At 41.4% G+C, this 21,349-nt stretch overlaps 2 protein-coding genes across 2 annotated transcripts; one reads left to right on the top strand and one right to left on the bottom strand.

The window, feature by feature from the left end:
* The first annotated feature begins 2,081 nt into the window (after positions 1-2,081).
* On the top strand, positions 2,082-10,312 carry LOC106565509 (uncharacterized). Its single transcript, XM_045691588.1, has 7 exons — positions 2,082-2,258; positions 2,356-2,431; positions 2,723-2,839; positions 2,925-2,961; positions 4,503-4,570; positions 8,404-8,465; positions 8,580-10,312. The coding sequence occupies exons 2-7, from the start codon at positions 2,395-2,397 to the stop codon at positions 8,859-8,861; spliced, it is 603 nt and encodes a 200-aa protein (XP_045547544.1). The 5' UTR covers positions 2,082-2,258; positions 2,356-2,394; the 3' UTR covers positions 8,862-10,312.
* Positions 10,313-16,044: 5,732 nt separating this feature from the next.
* Positions 16,045-18,138, bottom strand: LOC106565508 (ammonium transporter Rh type B-like). The gene has a single exon (XM_045691587.1). It carries the CDS (start codon positions 18,078-18,080, stop codon positions 16,665-16,667), a length of 1,416 nt encoding a protein of 471 aa, XP_045547543.1. The 5' UTR covers positions 18,081-18,138; the 3' UTR covers positions 16,045-16,664.
* Positions 18,139-21,349: the final 3,211 nt, after the last annotated feature.

The raw sequence follows: 21,349 nt of genomic DNA, 5'->3' as shown, positions 1-21,349 counted from the left end.
ACCTCCAGACGAGCTTCAATGCCATACAACTCTCCCTCCGTGGCCTCCAACTGCTCTTAAATGCAAGTAAAACTAAATGCATGCTCTTCAACCGTTCGCTGCCTGCACCCGCCTAGCATCACTACTCTGGAGGGTTCTGACTTAGAATATGTGGACAACTACAAATACCTAGGTGTCTGGTTAGACTGTAAACTCTCCTTCCAGACTCACATTAAGCATCTCCAATCCAAAATTAAATCTAGAATCGGCTTCCTATTTTGCAACAAAGCATCCTTCACTCATGCTGCCAAACATACCCTCGTAAAACTGACCATCCTACCGATCCTCAACTTTGGCAATGTCATTTACAAAATAGCTTCCAACACTCTACTCAACAAATTGGATGCAGTCTATCACAGTGCCATCCGTTTTGTCACCAAAGCCCCATATACTACCCACCACTGCGACCTGTACGGTCTCGTTGGCTGGCCCTCGCTTCATACTCGCCGCCAAACCCACTGGCTCCAGGTCATCTACAAGTCTCTGCTAGGTAAAGCCCCACCTTATCTCAGCTCATTGGTCACCATAGCAGCACCCACCCGTTGCACGCGCTCCAGCAGGTATATCTCACTAGTCACCCCCAAAGCCAATTCTTCCTTTGGCCGCCTTTCTTTCCAGTTTCTTTTTCATCCCCATACTGTATTTATTTATTGATCTTGCTCCTTTGCACCCTAGTATCTCTGCTTGCACATTCATCTTCTGCACATGTACCATTCCAGTGTTTAATTGCTATATTGTAATTACTTCACCACCATGGCCTATTTATTGACTCACCTCCCTTATCCTACCTCATTTGCACATTGTGTATATAGACTTTTTCTACTGTATTATTGACTGTATGTTTGTTTATTCCATGTGTAACTCTGTGTTGTTGTATGTGTCGAACTGCTTTGCTTTATCTTGGCCAGGTTGCAGTTGCAAATGAGAACTTGTTCTCAACTAGCCTACCTGGTTAAATAAAGGTGAAATAAAAAATTAATAAAAACAAAGGATCGAGGCAAAGATGGTTGGAGCAAAGTACAGAGAGATCCTTGATGAAAACCTGCTCCAGACCACACAGGACCTCAGACTGGGGCAAAGGTTCACCTTCCAACAGGACAATGACCCTAAGCACTCAGCCCAGACAACGCGGGACTGGCTTCGGGACAAGTCTCTGAATGACCTTGAATGGCCCAGCCAGAGCCCGGACTTGAACCCAATCGCATATCTCTGGAGAGACCTGAAAATAGCTGTTCAGAAATGCTCCCCATCCAACCTGACAGATCTTGAGAGGATCTGCAGAAAAGAATGTGGCAAGCTCGTGGCATCATACCCAAGAAGCCTCGAGGCTGTAATCGCTGCCAAAGGTTCTTCAACTAAATACAGATTAAAGGGTCTGAATACTTATGTAAATGTTATTTCTGTTTATTTATTTTTTCATAAATTAGCAATGATGTAAAAAAAAAACGTTTTTACTTTGTCATTATGCGGTATTGTTTGTAGAATTATGAGAAAAAAAGATTTAATCAATTTTAGAATAAGGTTGTAACCTAACAAAATGTGGAAAAAGTCAAGGGGTCTGAATACTTTCGGCACTGTAAGACTCATAATATTTGTCACGTTCTGACCAGTAAAAGGGGTTATTTGTTATTGTAGTTTGGTCAGGGCGTGGCAGGGGGTGTTTGTTTTGTGGGTTTTGTGGGTTTTGGGTTATGTTCTATGTTAGTCTATTTCTATGTTTATTTTAGGTTATCTATGTTGGAAGTGTTTGGGATTGGTCTCTTATTGGAGGCAGCTGTATCTCGTTGCCTCTGATTAGAGACTATATTTAAGTAGGGTTTTTTTTCTCATTGTGTTTGTGGGTGGTTCTTTTCTGTTTAGTTCATGTTAACATGACAGAACTGCTGGCTGTCTTTTTCTTGTTTTGTTTATAGTGTTTGAGTAAAATAAATACAAATATGAGCACTCAACACGCTGCGCCTTGGTCTACTCCTTCAGACGGCTGTTACAATATTCTCTCTGTCTTTTGCTCATTAACAAAATGTGGCTCTGCATGAGTTGTTTTCATAGGAAGGAAGGATTGTGGTTTTCTGCAGATTGCCCTGCTTATGCACAAGAGAACATGTCAGGCTAACATCCTGCAGCAACACACCCAGAAAGAACCCTAGTTGAACCTGCCTCACTCGAAAACCAATACCCTAAAATACAAATATTATGGACTTAGAAATATAATACTTTAAGTACAGAATTACTAATTACGCTTCAATATAATTACACCTTGGATCAATCTTTTAAAATAACAGAGAGGGATTTAATTTTTCTTTTTCCTTTTCTCAGGGAAGTCTATGAATTGTCTAGGCTTATAAACTCTAAATCATGGCAGGCAGCTGCAACAACAGCACTCAAACAACAGGTAAGTCTGATCTATTTCAACTCACACTATTGTGGTCTCCTTTTTAAAAGGAGACCAAATATACACGCCATTGAAAATGATAAAACACAGGGTCAAAGATTGATGTCAGCGTTAAAAGGTTAAATGTATTACATAGCGTAACCAAAATGAACCCACACACTGTTGTAGGCTCCCCAAAAACATGTGTGAGCCTACAACAGTGTGTGGGTACTTTTAGTTAACTTTGAACTATTTATTGAAATGAGTGTCTTCTGGAGGTATAGACACATCTTGTTTTTGTTCTCCCCATAGTTTTTGATATTTTCTGCGGGTCTTATGAGCTGTGGATCCTACTGGCAGTTGTCAGCACAATGTTGGTATTTTCAGTGTGCTGGATTATTCTTTGCTGTGTCGCAACACATTGTACAGGTAAGGCTAAAGTCAAGAGTTGACACTACCTCTGATTAAAGAAATATCGACATAACTGACAGAGAACACTCTTTTGTTGTTACAGATAAAGGGAAGATATTTCTACCCCGCTTCAGAAGGAGGTGTGTATCTAATTAATTATATACAGACAGAGAGACAAAAAGGTTGATTGACTGATTCATTTTACGCTAAAAGTATGTGGACACCTGCTTGTCGAACATCTCATTCCAAAATCATGGGCATTACTACGGTCCACCCTTTGCTGTTATAACAGCCTCCACTCTTCTGGATAGGCTTTCCACTAGATGTTGGAACATTGCTGCGGGGACTAGCTTCCATTCAGCCACAAAAGCATTAGTAAGGTCGGGCACTGATGTTGGGCGATTAGGCCTGGCTCGCAGTCGGCATCCAAATTCATCCCAAAGGTGTTCGATGGGGTTGAGGTCAGGGCTCTGTGCAGGCCAGTCAAGTTCTTCCACACCGATCTCGACAAACCATTCCTGTATGGACCTCGCTTTGTGCACGGGGGCATTGTCATGCTGAAACAAAAAGGGCCTTCCCCAAACTGTTGCCACAAAGTTGGAAGCACAGAATAGTCGAGAATGTCATTGTATGCTGTAGTGCTAAGATTTCCCTTCACTGGAACTAACTCCTCCACCAAACTTTACAGTTAGCACTATGCAGTGGGGCAGGTAGTGTTCTCCTGGCATCCGCCAAACCCAGATTTGTCCGTCAGAGTGCCAGATGGTGAAGAGTGATTCATCACTCCAGAGAACGCGTTTCCACTGCTCCAGAGTCCAATGGTGGTGAGCTTTACACAACTCCAGCCGACGCTTGGTATTGGACTTGGTGATCTTATGCTTGTGTGCAGCTGCTAAGCCATGGAAATCCATTTCATGAAGCTCCCGACGAACAGTTCTTGTGCTGACATTGCTTCATAAGGCATTTTTAAACTCGGTAGTGAGTGTTGCAACCGAGGACAGACAATTTTTAAGCGATACGCGCTTCAGCACACGGCAGTCCCATTCTGTGAGCTTGTGTGGCCTACCACATCGCAGCTGAGCCATTGTTGCTCCTAGACGTTTCCACTTCACAATAACAGCACTTACAGTTGACTGGGGCAGCACTAGCAGGGCAGAAATTTGAAAAACTGACTTGTTGGAAAGGTGGCTGAGCTCTTCAGTATGGGCCATTCCACTGCCACAGTTCATTTATGAAGATTGCGTGGCTGTGTGCTCAATTTTATACAATGGGTGTGGCTGACATAGCTGAATCCAATAATTTGAAGGGGTGTCCACATACTTTTGAAAATCGATTATATATCTGATGGGACTGCAATGAATGATGCAGAGCCAAATATATAGACATATATAGAGATTTTCCTAATTCAAATCTAATTTTATTCGTCACATGCTTCGTAAACAACAGGTGTAGAGTAACAGTGAAATGCTTACCTAAGGGCCCTTCCCAAACATGCAGAGAGAAATAAAATAGAGACATTTATATTGAAAAATATATGGCTTTGGATTGATTGTTTATTGTCTTTACTCATCTTTAGATTCATTTATCTGGTTTAATCATAAGGGCCTATTACATGCTAATATCTGCTTTGCTAATGACCCCACTGTTTCCTCTCTCCTCATCCTCGATGGGAATCAACCAGTCTAAGTCTGAGAGTGAGGGACATGGAGGACAACCCTATCTATGGGAACATCACCTACACCCAGACTAGTGAGAAGAAGTTCCCACAAACTACTTGTTTGCAGAATTTCAGTTTTTAATTTTGAATGTCAAGGTTTCAGTGTTGTCAGTGTAATGTTGAATGGTAATGAAATGAAACAGGTCATTTTTTTCTTTCAAATTAGTTTCTGATATACACTCTTAGAAAAAAGGGTTCCAAAAGTTATTCGGCTGTCCACATAGGAGATTTCAGGTAGAACCTTTTTGGGTTACATGTAGAACCCTCTGTGGAAAGGTTTCTACATGGAACCCAAAAGGGTTCTACCTGGAACCAAAAAGGGTTCTTCAAAGGGTTCTCCTATGGGACAGTCAAATGGGACAGTCAAATAACCCTTTTAGGTTCTAGATAGCACTTTTTTCTAAGAGAGAATTTATTGCACAGTTACATGTAATTACACCAAGAAAACCTCTTAAGGATCCGCCCCTTTTTTCATATGCATATTCTTGGTACATTTGAAAGGAAATACTTTGAAAATGCGGAAATGTGAAAGGAATGTAGGAGAATATAACACAATAGATCTGGTAAAAGATAATACAAAGAAAAAAACAACCGTTCTTTTTTTGTACCATGATCCTTAAAATGCAAGTACCGTTACCGCTTGCCGTGCAGTAGCAGAGAGAACAGTGTATGACTAGGGTGGCTGGAGTCTTTGACAATTTTTAGGGCCTTCCTCTGACACCGCCTGGTATAGAGGTCCTGGATGGCAGGAAGCTTGGCCCCACTGTCCAATTTAAAGTAGCTATAACAGTGAAATAATACCATGCTATTGTTTGAGGAGAGTGCACAATTTTGAACATGAAAAGTTATTAATAAACAAATTACGCACATTTGGGCAGTCTTGATACAACATTTGGAACAGAAATGCAATGGTTCATTTGATCAGTCTAAAACTTTGCACCAGTGTTGTACTGGGCCGTTCGCCCTACCCTCTGTAGTGCCTTGTGGTCGGAGGCCGGAGCAGTTGCCGTAACAGGCAGTGATGTAACCAGTCAGGATGCTCTCGATGGTGCAGCTATAGAACCTTTTGAGGATCTGAGGACACATGCCAAATCTTTTCAGTCTCCTGAGGGGGAATAGGTATTGTTGTGCCTTCTTCACGACTGTCTTGGTGTGCTTGGACCATGTTAGTTTGTTGGTGATGTGGACACCAAGGAACTTGAAGCTCTCAAACTGCTCCACTGGAGCCCTGCCGATGACAAAGGGGGTGTGCTCGGTCCTCCTTTTCCTGTAGTCCACAATCATCTCCTTTGTCTTGATCACGTTAAGGGAGAGGTTGTTGTCCTGGCACCGCACGGCCAGGTCTCTGACCTCCTCCCTATAGGCTGTCTCGTCATTGTCAGTGATCAGGCCTACCACTGTTGTGTCATCGGCAAACTTAATGATGGTGTTGGAGTCGTGACCGGCAGTGCAGTCATGAAGGAACAGGGAGTAAAGGAGGGGACTGAACACGCACCCACGAGGAGCCCCTGTGTTGAGGATCAGCGTGGCGGATGTGTTGTTACCTACCCTTACCACCTGGGGGCGGCCCATCAGGAAGTCCAGGATCCATTTGCAGAGGGAGGTGTTTAGTCCCAGGGTCCTTAGCTTAGTGATGAGCTTTGAGGGCACTATGGTGTTGAACGCTGAGCTATAGTCAATGAATAGCATTCTCACATAGTTGTTCCTTTGTCCAGGTGGGAAAGAGCAGTGTGGAGTGTAATAGAGATTGCATCATCTGTGGATCTGTTGAGGCAGTATGCAAATTGGAGTGGGTCTAGGGTTTCTGGGATAATGGTGTTGATGTGAGCCATGACCAGCCTTTCAAAGCACATGGCTACAGACCTGAGTGCTACGGGTCGGTAGTCAATTAGGCAGGTTACCTTAGTGTTCTTGGGCACAGACATTATGGTGGTCTGCTTAAAACATGTTGGTATTACGGGCTCGGACAGGGAGAGGTTGAAAATGTCAGTGAAGACACTTGCCAGTTGGCCAGCGTATGCTCGCAGCACACGTCCTGGTAATCCGTCTGGCCCTGCGGCCTTGTGAATGCTGACCTGTTTAAAGGTCTTACTCACATTGGCTGCGGAAAGCGTGATCACACAGTCTTCCGGAACAGCTGGTGCTCTCATGCATGTTTCAATGTTATTTGCCTCGAAGCGAGCATAGAAGTAGTTTAGCTCGTCTGGTAGGCTCGTTGGGCAGCTCTGGGCAGCTCTCGGCTGTGCTTCCCTTTGTAATGGTTTGTAATGGTTTGCAAGTCCTGCCAAATCTGACGAGCGTCAGAGCCGGTGTAGAACGATTCAATGTTAGTCCTGTATTGATGCTTTGCCTGTTTGATGATTTGTCGGAGGGCATAGCGGGATTTCTTATATGCTTCCGGGTTAGAGTCCCAGTCCTTGAAAGCAGCAGCTCTAGCTTTTAGCTCAGTGCGGATGTTGCCTGTAATCCATGGCTTCTGGTAGGGGTATGTTCGTACGGTCACTGTGGGGACGACGTCATCTATGCACTTATTGATGAAGCCAATGACTGATGTGGTGTATTCCTCAATGCCATCGGAGGAATCCCGGAACATATTCCAGTCTGTGCTAGCAAAACAGTACTGTAGCTTAGCATCTGCTTAATCTGACCACTTTTTTATTGATCTAGTCACTGGTACTTCCTGCTTTAATTTTTGCTTGTAAGCAGGAATCAGGAGGATAGAATTATGGTCAGATTTGCCAAATGGAGGGTGAGGGAGAGCTTGTTTGCGTCTATGTGTGTGGAGTAAAGGTGGTCCAGAGTTTTTTTTCCTCTGGTTGCACATTTAACATGCTGATAGAAATTTGGTCAAACGGATTTAAGTTTCCCTTCATTAAAGTCCCCGGCTACTAGGAGCTCCGCCTCTGGGTGAGCATTTTCTTGTTTGCTTATGGCGGAATACAGCTCATTAAATTATTTCTTAGTGCCAGCCTCTGACTGTTGTGGTATGTAAACAGCTACGAAATATACAGATCAAAACTCTCTAGGTAGATAGTGTGGTCTACAGCTTATCATGGGATACTCTACCTCAGGCGAGAAATAGCTTGAGACTTCCTTAGATATCGTGCACCAGCTGTTGTTTACAAAAATACATAGTTCACCGCCCCTTGTCTTACCAGACGCCGCTGTTCTATCCTGCCGGTACAGCGTTTAACCAGCCAGATGTATGTTGATAGTGTCGTCGTTCAGCCACGACTCCGTGGAGCATAAGATATTACACTTTTGAATGTCCTGTTGGTAGTTTAATCTTCTGCGTAGGTCATCTATTTTATTGTCCAACGATTGCACGTTTGCTAGCAGAATGGAAGGAAGTGGGGGTTTATTCGATTGCCTACGAATTCTCAGAAAGCAGCCCGCCCTCCAAACCCTTTTTCTCCGCCTCCTCTTCACGCAAATCACAGGGATCTGGGCCTGTTCCTGAGAAAGCAGTATATCGTTCGCGTCAGACTCGTTAAAGGAAAAAATGGTTTCTGCCAGTCTGTGGTGAGTAATCACAGTCCTGATGTCCAGAAGTTATTGTCGGTCATAAGAAACGGTAGCGGCAACATTATGTACAAAGTAAGTAAAAAAATAAGTTACAATCAACGCAAATAAAATGAAGAAAAAAAACCACAATCGGTTTGGGGGCACGTAAAATGTCTGCCTTATTCTCCGGCGCCATTTTAGCCTGTGCATTACAATTACATTTACATTTACGTCATTTAGCAGACGCTCTTATCCAGAGCGACTTACAAATTGGTGCATTCACCTTATTAAAATGTAATGTGATGAATGACGCAGAATGTAAGGATCCTTTTTCTCACGACTGGTGTCTCTTTGTTGACAGGAGTAGACCTCCCACTCAGTTCCTCATCTCTCAGAGATGGCCAGGTCAAAAGTGTCTCTCAGGTGCTACTTTTTCTACACCTTCTCATTGTGAAGCAAAAAACATTGCTAGAGAGAGCCGGCTGGTGGACAAGATTGTACTGAACATAAATTTACCATGTTTCTTCCTTATGTCAGGCGCCCTCCAAAGGTCAGGACTGTTATGCCAACCTGACTCTGAAGGCCCCCAAGCTGGTGTCTGGCCGCAGCTCCCCACAGCCCCAGATTAAGTACTCTGACGTAGTGAAACTACAGGGGCCACAGGAAGCGGAGAAGATGGCCATGGCCAACAACAACGCTGACTCAGTCTCTGTGGTCTCTGACCTGTATGTCTCTGACCTCTATGCCTCAGTGCAAATAGACCGTACCAAAACCCTGGACACAGTGGATGGCAATAACGGCTATGCCAACCATGTCTGAGAGACAAAATGTTGGTGACATGCTTTTCAATCTGTTATAGATTTTTTTCTGTGTTTTTGGTTGGAAAGATTTGGAGATGATGACGCTGGTTGTCTAGCTGTTTCACTTCACAACCACAGAGTGTCGCCAATTGCCAGCTTTAGAAAAATATTTATCCTTCCTAATATAAAAATCTGCCGAGCAGTGTGTGTGTGTGACAACTGTGTGGTTTAACTTCAGTCCATGCAAACTTTATTACAACTTGTTGAGGCCCGTACTTACTTATCTAATTCCCTTAAACCTTAGTATGAATTTCAGACTCCAACAAGAAGCCAGTAGGAGGTAAGAGGCTACATGCAAGCAGTGGTGTAAAGTACTTTGAAGTACTGCTTAAGTCTTTTTTTGGGGTATCTGTACGTTACTTTACTATTTATATTTTTGACAAGTTTTACTTTTACTTCACTACATTCTTATAGAAAATAATATACTATACTCCATACATTTTCCCTGACACCAAAAAGTACTCGTTACATTTGACTGCTTAGCAGGACATGAAAATGGTCCAATTCACACACTTATCAAGAGTACATCCCTACAGACTCTGATCCGGTGGACTCACTAAACACAGATACTTCATGTGTAAGTTATGTCTGAGTGTTGGAGTGTGCCCCTGGCTATCCGTAAAAAAATATATATACAACATTTTTTGGTGCCGTCTGGTTTGCATAATATAAGGAATTTGAGAAGATTTATACTTTTACTTTTACCTTTAATACTTAAGTATATGTTAGCAATTACATTTACTTTTGATACTTAAGTATATTTAAAACCACATAATTTTAGACTTTTACTCAAGTAATATTTTACTTGGTGACTTTCACTTTTACTTGTGTCATTTTCTACTACGGTATCTTTTCTTTTACTCAAGTACTGTATGACAATTGAGTACTTTTCCACCACTGCATGCAAGGTATTTGGAGGTGGATTATTTCCTCTATTTCCATCACACATTTTCAGATGCCTGTTAGGGTAGAGTGTCTACCATGTTGTTTGCTGTTTTATAATCTCCAGATACTGTCAAACATTAAGGTTAAACTGAACATGACATTTATGGAGATAAAATTGTGAAGGGCAATACATTTCTATATTGTTGAGATATGAATTAATGTGGTTTATGTCTAAATTGTTGATACCTCCTTTTGTCATAAATAAACAAACTGTATTTTTTATTTATTTTAGTTCTGTGCACATTTATTTTGTCAGTTCATTTGATGGTCGGATTCTACTGTAAGGGTAATAATGCATCATAGAACTTTTGCTATGTTCATGTTCATAGAATACTCCACCAGTGATTGTGAGTAACGAGGCTTTGAGATACAGCCATGCGGCTTTGCAAGTTGTAATCACTATCTTTAACAAAGTGTTTGTTATCATCACTATAATAAAAACTTGATCAGTTTGTCTGAGATGTATTTTCAATCTAGGGTTAATTACTGTACTACTTAAACCATTCTCAAGCTTTTAATTTAGAGGGTACCAGGGAATTAAATCCCTTGGTTTTTGAAGTAGGTTTTTTAGTTTGTTGAAACTTTTATGAAAATGTTAAAGATGTAATTGATTTCAAATGATTAACACATTTGGGTTATGAAGTGTTTCTAAGGGAAAATTATTGGGATATTTGAAACCAACACTGGCAGCAAAATCATCTGGGTCAGTGAATTCAGTAGGTGAATTGAATATCCTCATTTAAAATAATCATCATTTTCAATTGTTGAATTGGAAATCCAATGAATCTCCTAAACGGATTGAATTGAAATGAATACCAGACGTACAATATATGTTCACAAAATATTCACCCGGTATTTATTAGACCAGATGTATTATTTGCATAGATAACTGTTCATCGATATAGATGTTCCATAATGTTCTGTTATCTTGCAGACTTTGTGTTGTCCAGCATTTTATCTCAGTCAGGATGTCAGAGGAGTAATAATCCAGCGATAATTGTTCATGAGAAAATACTTTAAGGTCAAAATGGTAAATTAATAAACAAGAGATAACGATAATTGATTACACCGTATTAAGGAATTATTAACATGGTAAAACAATTTTTGCAGATTATGCAACTAACTTATACGTGAAAGCTGAAATTGTCTATTCATTCCTTTTTTTAGTAGACACTCTTATCCAGGACAACTTACAGTAGTGAGTGCATACGTTTTCATACTGGTCCCACCGTGGGAATTGAACCCATAACCTTAACATTGCAAGCACCATGTGTAACCGATGTGAAATGGCTAGTTAGTTAGCGGTGGTGCGCGCTAATAGCATTTCAATCAGTGACGTCACTCGCTCTGAGACTTGAAGTAGGGTTTCCCCTTGCGTTGCAAGGGCCGTGGCTTTTGTGGCGCGATGGGTAACAATGCTTCGTGGGTGTCAGTTGTTGATGTGTGCAAGGGTCCCTGGTTCGAGCCCAGGTTGGGGCGAAGAGAGGGACGGAACCTACACTGTTACACATGCACTACCAACTGAGCCACATCATCACATCTCATCATCACAAACCACTTGATACTCAATTACTGTATTGTCCATTGTTTTTCTTCATGGTGATGGAAAGTCTACAGGTACAATCATAGATGACCAGACTATGTATAATACAGTAATGTACATTTACATTAAGCGGTTTGTAAGGATGGTAAATTAATACTGCACAAATAGTGGTTGTTTTCCATGTTATTTGATCAAGAAAAAGATTTAATTTGATGTAGGTGTTTTGTGTCTTTGCAAAATGTTTTCCACCTTTTGATTTCAATGTTTGAGGACAGGGTTTTGTTCTTTCTGAACACATTAGAATGACAATCACACCGAAAGGGACAGGGCAACAACTCTTACAATTCCAACTATTGAATCCTGCAAGATACTGTTGTTAATTATACAACCACCATTTTTGCCAAAGCAGAGATGCTGCAAAAATATTTTTGCCTGCGCTACAGACAATATCTGTCTGCTAATACTAGTAAAGGCCCAGTACACTACTTTTGTGAAACAAAATATATTTAAAAACATATTTAAAAAATGTATTATTTTTATTTTTAATTCAGATTTTTCAAGGGGTGCTGCAGCATCCTCAGCACCCCTACTTCCCACGGCTGTGGTAAGTCCACAAAAATGGAAGTGGACAGAGAGTTCAAAGTAGTTTGAAGTGATCCTGCTCTGTACTCTCTACCAAAGATAATGTTTAACGTGGATGGTATTGTGTCAAAGATCTGTCTGAAATCAACATTGCGGACATAGTACAATGTTTTGGCCACTTTGACCCTGTGTATCCAGAAACCAGTAATCCTCCATGGCTCTGTGCCCAGAGCTCCTGTAAGAGGGGACCAGCAGCATAGGGCTTCACACACTAGACTGCTTTATCAAGTGCAAAAGCACCACCACTGACTTGCTAATAAAAATAGTTTATTCCTAACGTCTGGGGCCAGGGGGTTTCCTGACCATGTAACCTGACCAGGAACAACTCTGGGCCTTGTAATGGAAATTAAAAGATCCAACACGTGATCCCACAACCCTGAACAGAATTGAAAAACAGATTTGTAGTTAATAACGGCAATTTACTTTTAGAGGGCAATTATTATTTTATTATTCAACCAAGACAGTCCACTCAGCAACAATAATCCCTAACTATTGGTGGCAGGTAGCCTAGCGGCGTTAGAGCATTGGTCGCTAGTTTGAATACCCGAGTCGACAAGGTGAAGTATTTGTCTGTGTCTTTGAGCAAGGAATTTAACCCCAATTTGCTACAGGGGTGCTATGGCTGACCCTTTAAAACAACACATTTCATAAACACCTATCCGGTGTATATGACAATATATATATAATTATTTTTTTTTTTTAATGATCTACAGGGGGTCCTGTTTACAATGATTCATATACTGTACTTGTTGCCTTGGAGTTTTCCAACATAACATCTTGAGCCGGTCAGCAATAGGTACAGATGTAGGATCTTAATTGTGCCAGTTTTCTACAGCAGGAAAATAAGCCTGCAGAAACAGGAGATGTTAATTATTATGTGGATTATAATTAATGGACATTTTTGTAGGGGTTGACACATCTTTTGTGAGGGAAAATCAACTCTGAAATTTCCAAGTTGAAATTACAGACTTCAGAAGCCTTTTTAAACTGCTAATACACTACAAGTATTACATTTCCTGCATTGCAGGGATGATCTCCTGCCACAGGGTGATCAATTGAAGATCCTACATGTATATCACAATGCTGGTCATAAATAGCTGTTAATCATCCATTATAAACCAATCAATCTTTATTTTCAGGGACAGGGTAGCCTTTCCTTGATCCTTCAACCTGTTTCATTCTTAACATAAGCTGCTAGTGCTGATATAGAATTGTATGGTTATTGAGGTGCTGATAAAATAGTAAACCCTAGATTAAGATTGCAAACAGGAGATAAAGACTAAAAGAGCCAACACAAAGTTGAAGGATTGTTACTACCTAACAAAGCTTTAGTCTCTCCCTCTTATAATGGATGTTTCTTCATATCCCTTTTGTAGGGTTGTTCATTAAGCATAAAATGTTTCCTTTGAGCTTCACTTTTGTTTAAAGCCAGACGGAGTTCCACTACAGTGAGATGTTAATGGTGTATGATCGCTTGTCAGTAATTGAAATCAAGTATTACCCTTTGTGACCTCTGGTATTTAATTTGAGAACAAAATGTCTGCAGTGTACACTGTAAATTGAGTCAACTTAAAAAATCTAGGCAACCAGCTAACGTACATTCCTGAGTTGTCTCAACAGATTTGGCAAAGTTGAGTTAACTACAAATCGTAATGCAGCTGGTTGCCTTGATTTTTCAAGTTGACACTTTGGATTTCAAGTCCTCTCAACTAACTTAACGATGCAAGCCCACCCGCTCAGCTGAATTATTTAAGATCAATGGGAAAAGATTGCGAATTCAGTGGGTAGCCCCAACCGGGACTCGAACCCTGAGCCAGCGACTACAACACCTTACCGTTGCTCTATAGAATTACCACTATGGAAATTATTTGGCTATTGATGGCTGTTATATTTTTTATTTAGGATGGAACAGGTATGTTAATGTTGCATAAAGGCTTCGTTTACACAGGCAGCTAAATTCTGAAAATATTTCCACAAATTGGTATTTTGACCAATAACATCAGATCTTTTCACATCAGACGAGTGCAGAGCGATTAGTGTTTTTAGGGCTCGGTTTGGTTTTGGTTCTGTTGTAAAAAATAATCACGGTTTTAAATTATTATATCTTTTTTTTACATTAAATGCATTATGAAATATGACCTTGAAATTATTTTAGAGCTTTTTCATGGAAATTCCAAGCCAAATATTGGGAACATTCAAGTCTCTAACACAGAATAAAGCAATTAATAAGAGCCCCATGATCGTAGTGACTGCCCATTAAGTCTTATCACTTATTAACCACCATCATTTATTCACATTACTTTACTTAAATACAATATTTCAGTTGTGTATATTACTTTTTTTTTTTGAAATGTATGACTATTATTTAATTTCTTAATGTCATCATGTTATCTCTTCTCAGACAGCAGACAGACAGTGAAAATGGTATCCCGTGATAATTGGGTTACCACAGTTGCCCATGCTGCAGAGCTGTCTGAAGAAATCACTATTTTAGTAGTTCTTCAAAGTAGATAAGGCATACTTTCAAGACTGCCACAACTATCAATCGGGTCTTGTCACTGTGTTGTACATTCCTCTCTCATATGGTCTGTGTGCAGGGCCGGGAAGAATAGGAGCAATGGATTCTGGTCATTGTAGTTAATTATCACATTTTCTGCGCTGAACTAGGTTGAATATTTTCACATTGAAAACAACAACTTCCTACATCGTCCCACAGTTCGTTCTGGATTTTACGTAATCTTGTGCTTGAAATGGCTCGTTGAGCTCACAAAAAAATTAACTAAATGGTCTTCCCTGTGGCTCAGTTGGTAGAGCATGGTGTGTGTGCAACGCCAGCATGGTGTGTGTGCAACGCCAGCATGGTTGTTGGTTCGATTCCCACAGGGGGCCAGTACAACAACAAAAAAAATGCATGAAATGTATGTATTCACTACTGTAAGTCGCTCTGGATAAGAGCGTCTGCTAAATGACTCAAATGTAATTGAACCAACGTTGGTCAATTAGTTGTTTAATAATCTGGAAAATCAGCACTACATCCAACCTTTTTCAGAGCTGATCTGATTGATCAAAATACTTTTTAGTGAAAAATATCAGAATTGGGCTGCCTGTGTAAACGCAGCCTTCGAGTCAGTCCGCTTTGAGTCCTTTCTAGTTTTTTGACAAGTAAATTGACTAAAATAAAGTTAAAACAACTTGCAGAAAGGTACACTGGGTAATATGTTAATGAAACACATGTTTTCAAGCCAACACAGTATTTTACATTACAGGTCTCAGCAAACTAAACTCTCTTGTGTGATCAGCTCAACTCAACTTAAATATTTCAGTTCACGCAACATTGTCTTACAAATTCAGCTCACATTGAGCAAAAAATCATTAGGTTAGTGGAGTATTCCATGTCAGCTGACCAATTTCCCAATTCGAAGTCCAGCCAACTTGGATATTTAAGCTCCATGGACATTTTTTTTTACAGTGAGATATAAACTGGTGTGAGATATCTGTCCTGGACGTGAATGACAGCTGAGAGAGTTTGATTAGAGGCGTAGCGTTAAGCTACTCCAAATTCCTAAACTAATTACACATTTTTAACATGCAGATCTCCTCAAGATCTGTCAATGGACCTGAAACACATAAAACATTTTCAGGTAACACCAATCGTCCCCTGTATAACCTCATAAATATATGGACCTGTCTTTCTTGGGAATCATAACAAAAAGGTTTTCCGATAATGCCAACCTTTAAGACATAAAAAGTGTTTGCTGTCTAACCTTATAACTAATAATGGATGTACATACAACATACAGTAATGTAGACAAAAAAGGTATACAAAGCTTATTGAAAAGCTAATATCTGAAAGGATATAGTGCAAGACCATGAACATCACAAGTGAACAGGAGTAGGGCTAACTGTATTCTTGATGTGAGGATCAACAATGCATGTTTCCTTGTTCACTAAAGCTTTCATAGAAGTTGCCATGATGTCTAATAACAAATAACAAAAAGTTGCATAACAAATATAAATGAAATATAATTCATGTTTTATTTCCAATAAAGTCAAAAATATGATTTGAAAACATCAATGAGCATACTACAAAAAAAGAGTCACGAGTATTGTCAAATCTTTGATCATTTTTGTACAAATTCAGACCATTATGAATATTTCAGTATCATCCATTATTGCATTCATCTTTTTAAAATACAGTAGACACTTGTGTAAATTCCTTTGACAGCATCACTGAGTAAAACACTTGATTTCTCACTCTGACATTCACTCTGTAAAAAAGTGCACATATCTGAAATTGTCATCTTGCAAAATTAACAAAACAAATAATTGTATAACAATTGTCAATAACAATAACAGGCCAAAATTAACAGCAGCTATTCCTTCTGTACACAACAAACATTCAAATAATTATTTTGTTCATTGATCAAAATGCCAAAGAACTTGAAAGCTGGCAAGAACGTATAAGATGTCAATCCCATCTTCTCATGTCATATAAGAGAGAGTGGTGAGCTAACACTGTATGTGCAACATTTTGCAGCGTCACACCTTCACATTCATTCCTCAGTATTGCTAACCTAGTGTTCCCATACAGGGCTGGAAGCTTGAAATGTGAGTTCAGACCTTGGTATTGTCCTAAATGTCCTTTATGCTGGGGGGGGCCTTGTGCACCCCCATGCTGGCAAAATCAGAGGGCACGTCGAAGAACAGCTCGTCGTCAAAGCAGAACTCGTCAGACGGCGTAGCGAGACAGGGCAACTTCAGTGCAAAACCGGTCAGCACCCCACCGACAGCGGCTGCCCCGATGGTAGAGAAGATAGCTGCCACCTGGTAGAGGACTTGCTCCTTGGCGGTGCGCCCCAGCCCAGGCCTCAGCCCTGGGATCAGCTGCTGTAGCTCTAGGAGCTTTGGGTCTCCCTCCATGGGTGCACGGTGGGTGAAGATCTGGTACATGCTGGGGCCATAGGTTTCTTCGTTGGCCATGAGGATGGCACAAATGCCGGCCGTGCAGGATATGAGGCCGGTGAGGCCGTGGAGATTGTGGATGCCACACTGGTCTTGGATCCTGAAGCGGCGGGCCAGGAACGGGGTGAGGTACCTGTATCCCATGAAGCAGGCGGTGCAGCCCATGATCCCAAGGGCGTAGGCGGCTGCGGGGGAGATCATCATGTCCACAGAGGCCCCAACAGTCACACCACCTGCCAGAGTAACATTTTGAATGTCGGCCATGGTGAGCTTGCCTCTCTTGTTGAATACGGCAGATAAGGCGAAAGCGGTCATCGTTGAGGAGCTGAGGCCTATGAAGGTGTGCAGGACGGCCCTGTGCTGGTCATCACCCTTTAAGGTCAGAGCCGAGTTGAAAGAGGGCCAGAACACCCAGAGAAACAGGGTGCCCATCAACGACAGGATGTCTGACTGGTAACTGGTAATCTCCTTGACGTGGCCGTCATTCAGGCTAGGCCGATACAGCACAAACGTGACCCCCAACCCAAAGTAACAGGCAAACAGGTGGATGAGGATGGAGCCACCTGCGTCATTGATCTTTAGGTACTTCAGCACAGCCCACTCTGTCACAGCAAAGATAGGGACCTCTAGCAGGGCCATGACCAGCAGCTGCACCGGACTGGTCTTTCCCAGCACCGCCCCGAAGGAGATGAGCACCACGGCACAGGCAAACTCAGCATTGAGCAGGTTGATGACCCCAAGGTGGATCTTTCCATCAGAGTAGAACTGGAAGTAGCCCTGCACCAAGATGGCCCACTGGATGGTAAAGGTGGCTGTTAAGAAGTTGAAGACCATCCCGCTGAAGCCATAGAGCCGCAGGAAGGCCAGCAGGCAGCCGAAGCCGACGAAGATCATCACCTGCACATCCGCGAAGAAGGGATAGTCCCGATAAAGGGAGTTGTCCATAGGGTTGGTCTCATTGTTCTGAAACTTGGCGTTGGCATTGTCGTCGTAGGTGACAAAGCCGGCAAAGAGACCAAGGAAAACCACTTCCATCAACAGTACCAGCACTGGCAAGCGCACCCTCAGGCTAGTGGAGTTATTCATGGTGGAATGAACACCTCACATAGGCCAATTACTCTAGCAGGCGCATGCTTTATAGCTCTGCTGCCAGATAAAGATTGGCATTGGGCAGAGAGCAGAAACGCACACCGTACAGCTACACAGGACTCCACATCTCTACCGCTGTACCTTGGTCCCTCAAATTACCCACAGTAAAAGTTTTACAATCCAGCACATTCTACAGTTTCACAGAACAATATGTACTGATGAAATGATTACGGATTCAGATAAAATAAATTGTTAGGTTAGTAGCCATGCAGGGTCTATTTTGAATAAATAAGGGAAATGGTTTTTCAGAAGTTTTTAAATGTTTTTTTTTTAACTTCCCGACTGTTTGTTACTGTAAGCCTCAAATTAGTTTCTATTGTACTGGAAAAAGAACTGAGCTAATGAGCTAATGCCTCAAAGGTATTATAGTATTGAACACGTTTTTCAAAACAAAAGATGCCCAAACAATTGACTTTGCATAAAGAAATAACAAATAATGTTTCAGTAATTCTATATCTTTAGAATTCCCTTTACAGATTGCAGTATAACGGCAGTAAAAGTGCAGTACCTGCAGTCGACTGTGGTATTTTGGAGGCAATAATTGCAGAATAACTGCAGTGTACTTGATGCAGTTATACTGCACTTTAACTGCAGTTACACTGGAAAATTACTGCAGTAAAAAAACTGTGTTATTTTGGACGCAGTATTTGCAGTATACTGCAGTTAAACTGCAATCTAACTGCAATCTTTTTTAGTGAAGTACAGCACAATATATTCAACAAAACATTCCAAATCAAGTGGAAAAAGGGTTCTACCTCTTCAAGAAAGCATTTATTATTGCAGTGGATGACTTCTACACCTGCATTGCTTGCTGTTTGGGGTTTTAAGCTGGGTTTCTGTACAGCACTTTGAGATATCAGCTGATGTAAGAAGGGCTATATAAATAGATTTGATTTGATGAGAATATACCTTTTCTTTAGCCCCTATCAGTGAAATTGTGCTGGGTTGGTTAGCAAGTGGTTTTACAAACTTTGATGGTTTTACAAACTTCTACAAACGTGCTGTTTCCAAGTTGTGTCCTTCATTTGTGTGAATAAATTGATATCTAGTGGGCATATATAGACATTACAGGAACTCAATCTTTACAACAGTGGTCCTGTGGCCTCATTTATAACAGTTGAGTACATTTCACGCTACATTTCTGAATGAACATTAAATGAGCAAGAATGAGCAAGAAACACATCCACTCACCTTTTATGGTGATAAAAACACCCCTTTATTTGCTGAATCATTTGGAACTCTTGGCATGTCGTGGCACGGCATACAAAAGACTAATTGTTGTTCAATAGTGTATATATTTTACTAGGTCCAATTAAATGATAGTTGCGCATGGTAATTTGTTGCATGGGAGATCTGTGGCTAAATCGAGGGCGCCTACTGCGCTTGCTAATCAGACAGCTACAACCACTGTGCCTATAGCTTCCACGACCCCGGCCACAGCAAAGTTTGATAACAGCCTATATGACATGTCAGAGCACATCCAACATTGTCTGAGAATAACAATATTGTCAGGCCAGGCCTATAGCCAATGTGCTGTTATAATACATTAAGCCTACTGCACAAACCTAATTCCTACAGAATTGTTTTTATTAGGTTAATATTACAATTTTTAAGTCATGTTTAAAATAATTCTGAGAGGTAGATCTCTGCTGGCTTTTGACTGCAAAAGTGATCTTGATGCCACAAAGGTTGGTGACCACTGGTCTAAAGTTTTCAGGGAGGTGAGCCCATTCTCCCCTCAAGTTCATAAAAAACAAAAATCTAACTTTTGATTGAAAACTGGGCTGGCACATTTTCGGGTATTTTTTGTACTATGCATGGTTTATAAATGAGGCCACAGGGGCCTTGCCTGGCCCTCCACAACTAAGTATTCAGACCCTTTACTCAGTACTTTGTTGAAGCACCTTTGGCAGTGGTTACAGCCTCAAGTGTTCTTGGGTATGACACTACAAGCTTGGCACACCTGTATTTGGGGAGTTTCTCCCATTCTTCTCTGCAGATCCCCTCAAGCTCTGTCAGGTTGGATGGGGAGTGTCGCTACACAGCTATTTTCAAGTCTCACCAGAGATGTTTGATTGGGCTCTGGCTGGGCCACTCAAGGACATTCAGAAACTTGTCCCAAAGCCACTCCTGTGTTGTCTTGGCTGTGTGCTTAGGGCCGTTGTCCTGTTGGAAGGTTAACCTTTGCCCCAGTCTGAGGTCCTGAGCGCTCTGGAGCAGGTTTTCATCAAGGATCTCTCTGTACTTTCCTCCGTTCATCTTTCCCTCGATCTTGACGAGGCTCCCAGTCCCTGCCTCTGAAAAACATCCCCACAGCATGATGCGGCCACCACCATGCTTCACCGTAGGGATGGTGTCAGGTTTCCTCCAGACGTGACGCTTGGCATTCAGGCCAAAGAGTTCAATCTGGATTTCACCAGACCAGAGAATGTTGTTTCTCATGGCGTGAGAGTCCTTTAGGTGCCTTTTGGCAAACTCCATGCGGGCTGTCATGTGCCTTTTACTGAGGAGTGGCTTCCGTCTGGCCACTTTACCATAAAGGCCTGATTTGTGGAGTGCTGCAGAGATTGTTGTCCTTCTGGAAGGTTCCCCCATCTCCACAGAGGAACTCTGGAGCTCTGTCAGAGTGACCATTGGGTTCTTGGTCACCTCCCTGACCAAGGCCTTCTCCCCCGATTGCTCAGTTTGACCGGGCGGCCAGCACTATGAAGAGTGCCTCGACACAAACCTGTCTCAGAGATCTACGAACAATTCCCTCAACCTCATGGCTTGGTTTTTACTCTGACATGCACAGTCAACTACGGGACCTTATATAGACAGGTGTGTGCCTTTCCAAATCATGTCCAATCAATAAAATTTACCACAGGTGTACTCCAATCAAGTTGTAGAAACATCTCAAGGATGATCAATGGAAACAGGATGCACCTGAGCTCAATTTCGAGTCTCATAGCAAAGGGTCTGAATACTTATGTAAATGTGATATTTCAGTTCTTTATTTTTAATACATTTGCAAACATTTCTAAAAACCTTTTTTTGCTTTGTCATTATGGGGTATTGTGTGTAGACTGATGATTGAAAAAAAAAAACAATTTAATCAATTTTAGAATAAGGCTGTAATGTAACAAAATATGGAAAAGGTCAAGGGATCTGAATACTTTCTGAATGCACTGTATAGACATATATACTGAACAAAAATACGAACACAA

The sequence above is a fragment of the Salmo salar genome, chromosome ssa12, assembly GCF_905237065.1.
Source record: "Salmo salar chromosome ssa12, Ssal_v3.1, whole genome shotgun sequence".
Taxonomy (NCBI): Eukaryota; Metazoa; Chordata; class Actinopteri; order Salmoniformes; family Salmonidae; genus Salmo; species Salmo salar.
This window is presented reverse-complemented; position numbering and strand designations above follow the sequence as displayed.

Bases quoted from the DNA above. Each gene is read 5' to 3' on its own strand.
- LOC106565509 (XM_045691588.1), top strand. From the start codon at position 2,395: ATGGCAGGCAGCTGCAACAACAGCACTCAAACAACAG. The intron at 2,432-2,722 runs GTAAGTCTGATC...TTCTCCCCATAG, and splicing joins CAACAGCACTCAAACAACAG to TTTTTGATATTTTCTGCGGG. The intron at 2,840-2,924 runs GTAAGGCTAAAG...TTGTTGTTACAG, and splicing joins TGTCGCAACACATTGTACAG to ATAAAGGGAAGATATTTCTA.
- LOC106565508 (XM_045691587.1), bottom strand. From the start codon at position 18,080: ATGAATAACTCCACTAGCCTGAGGGTGCGCTTGCCAGTGCTGGTACTG.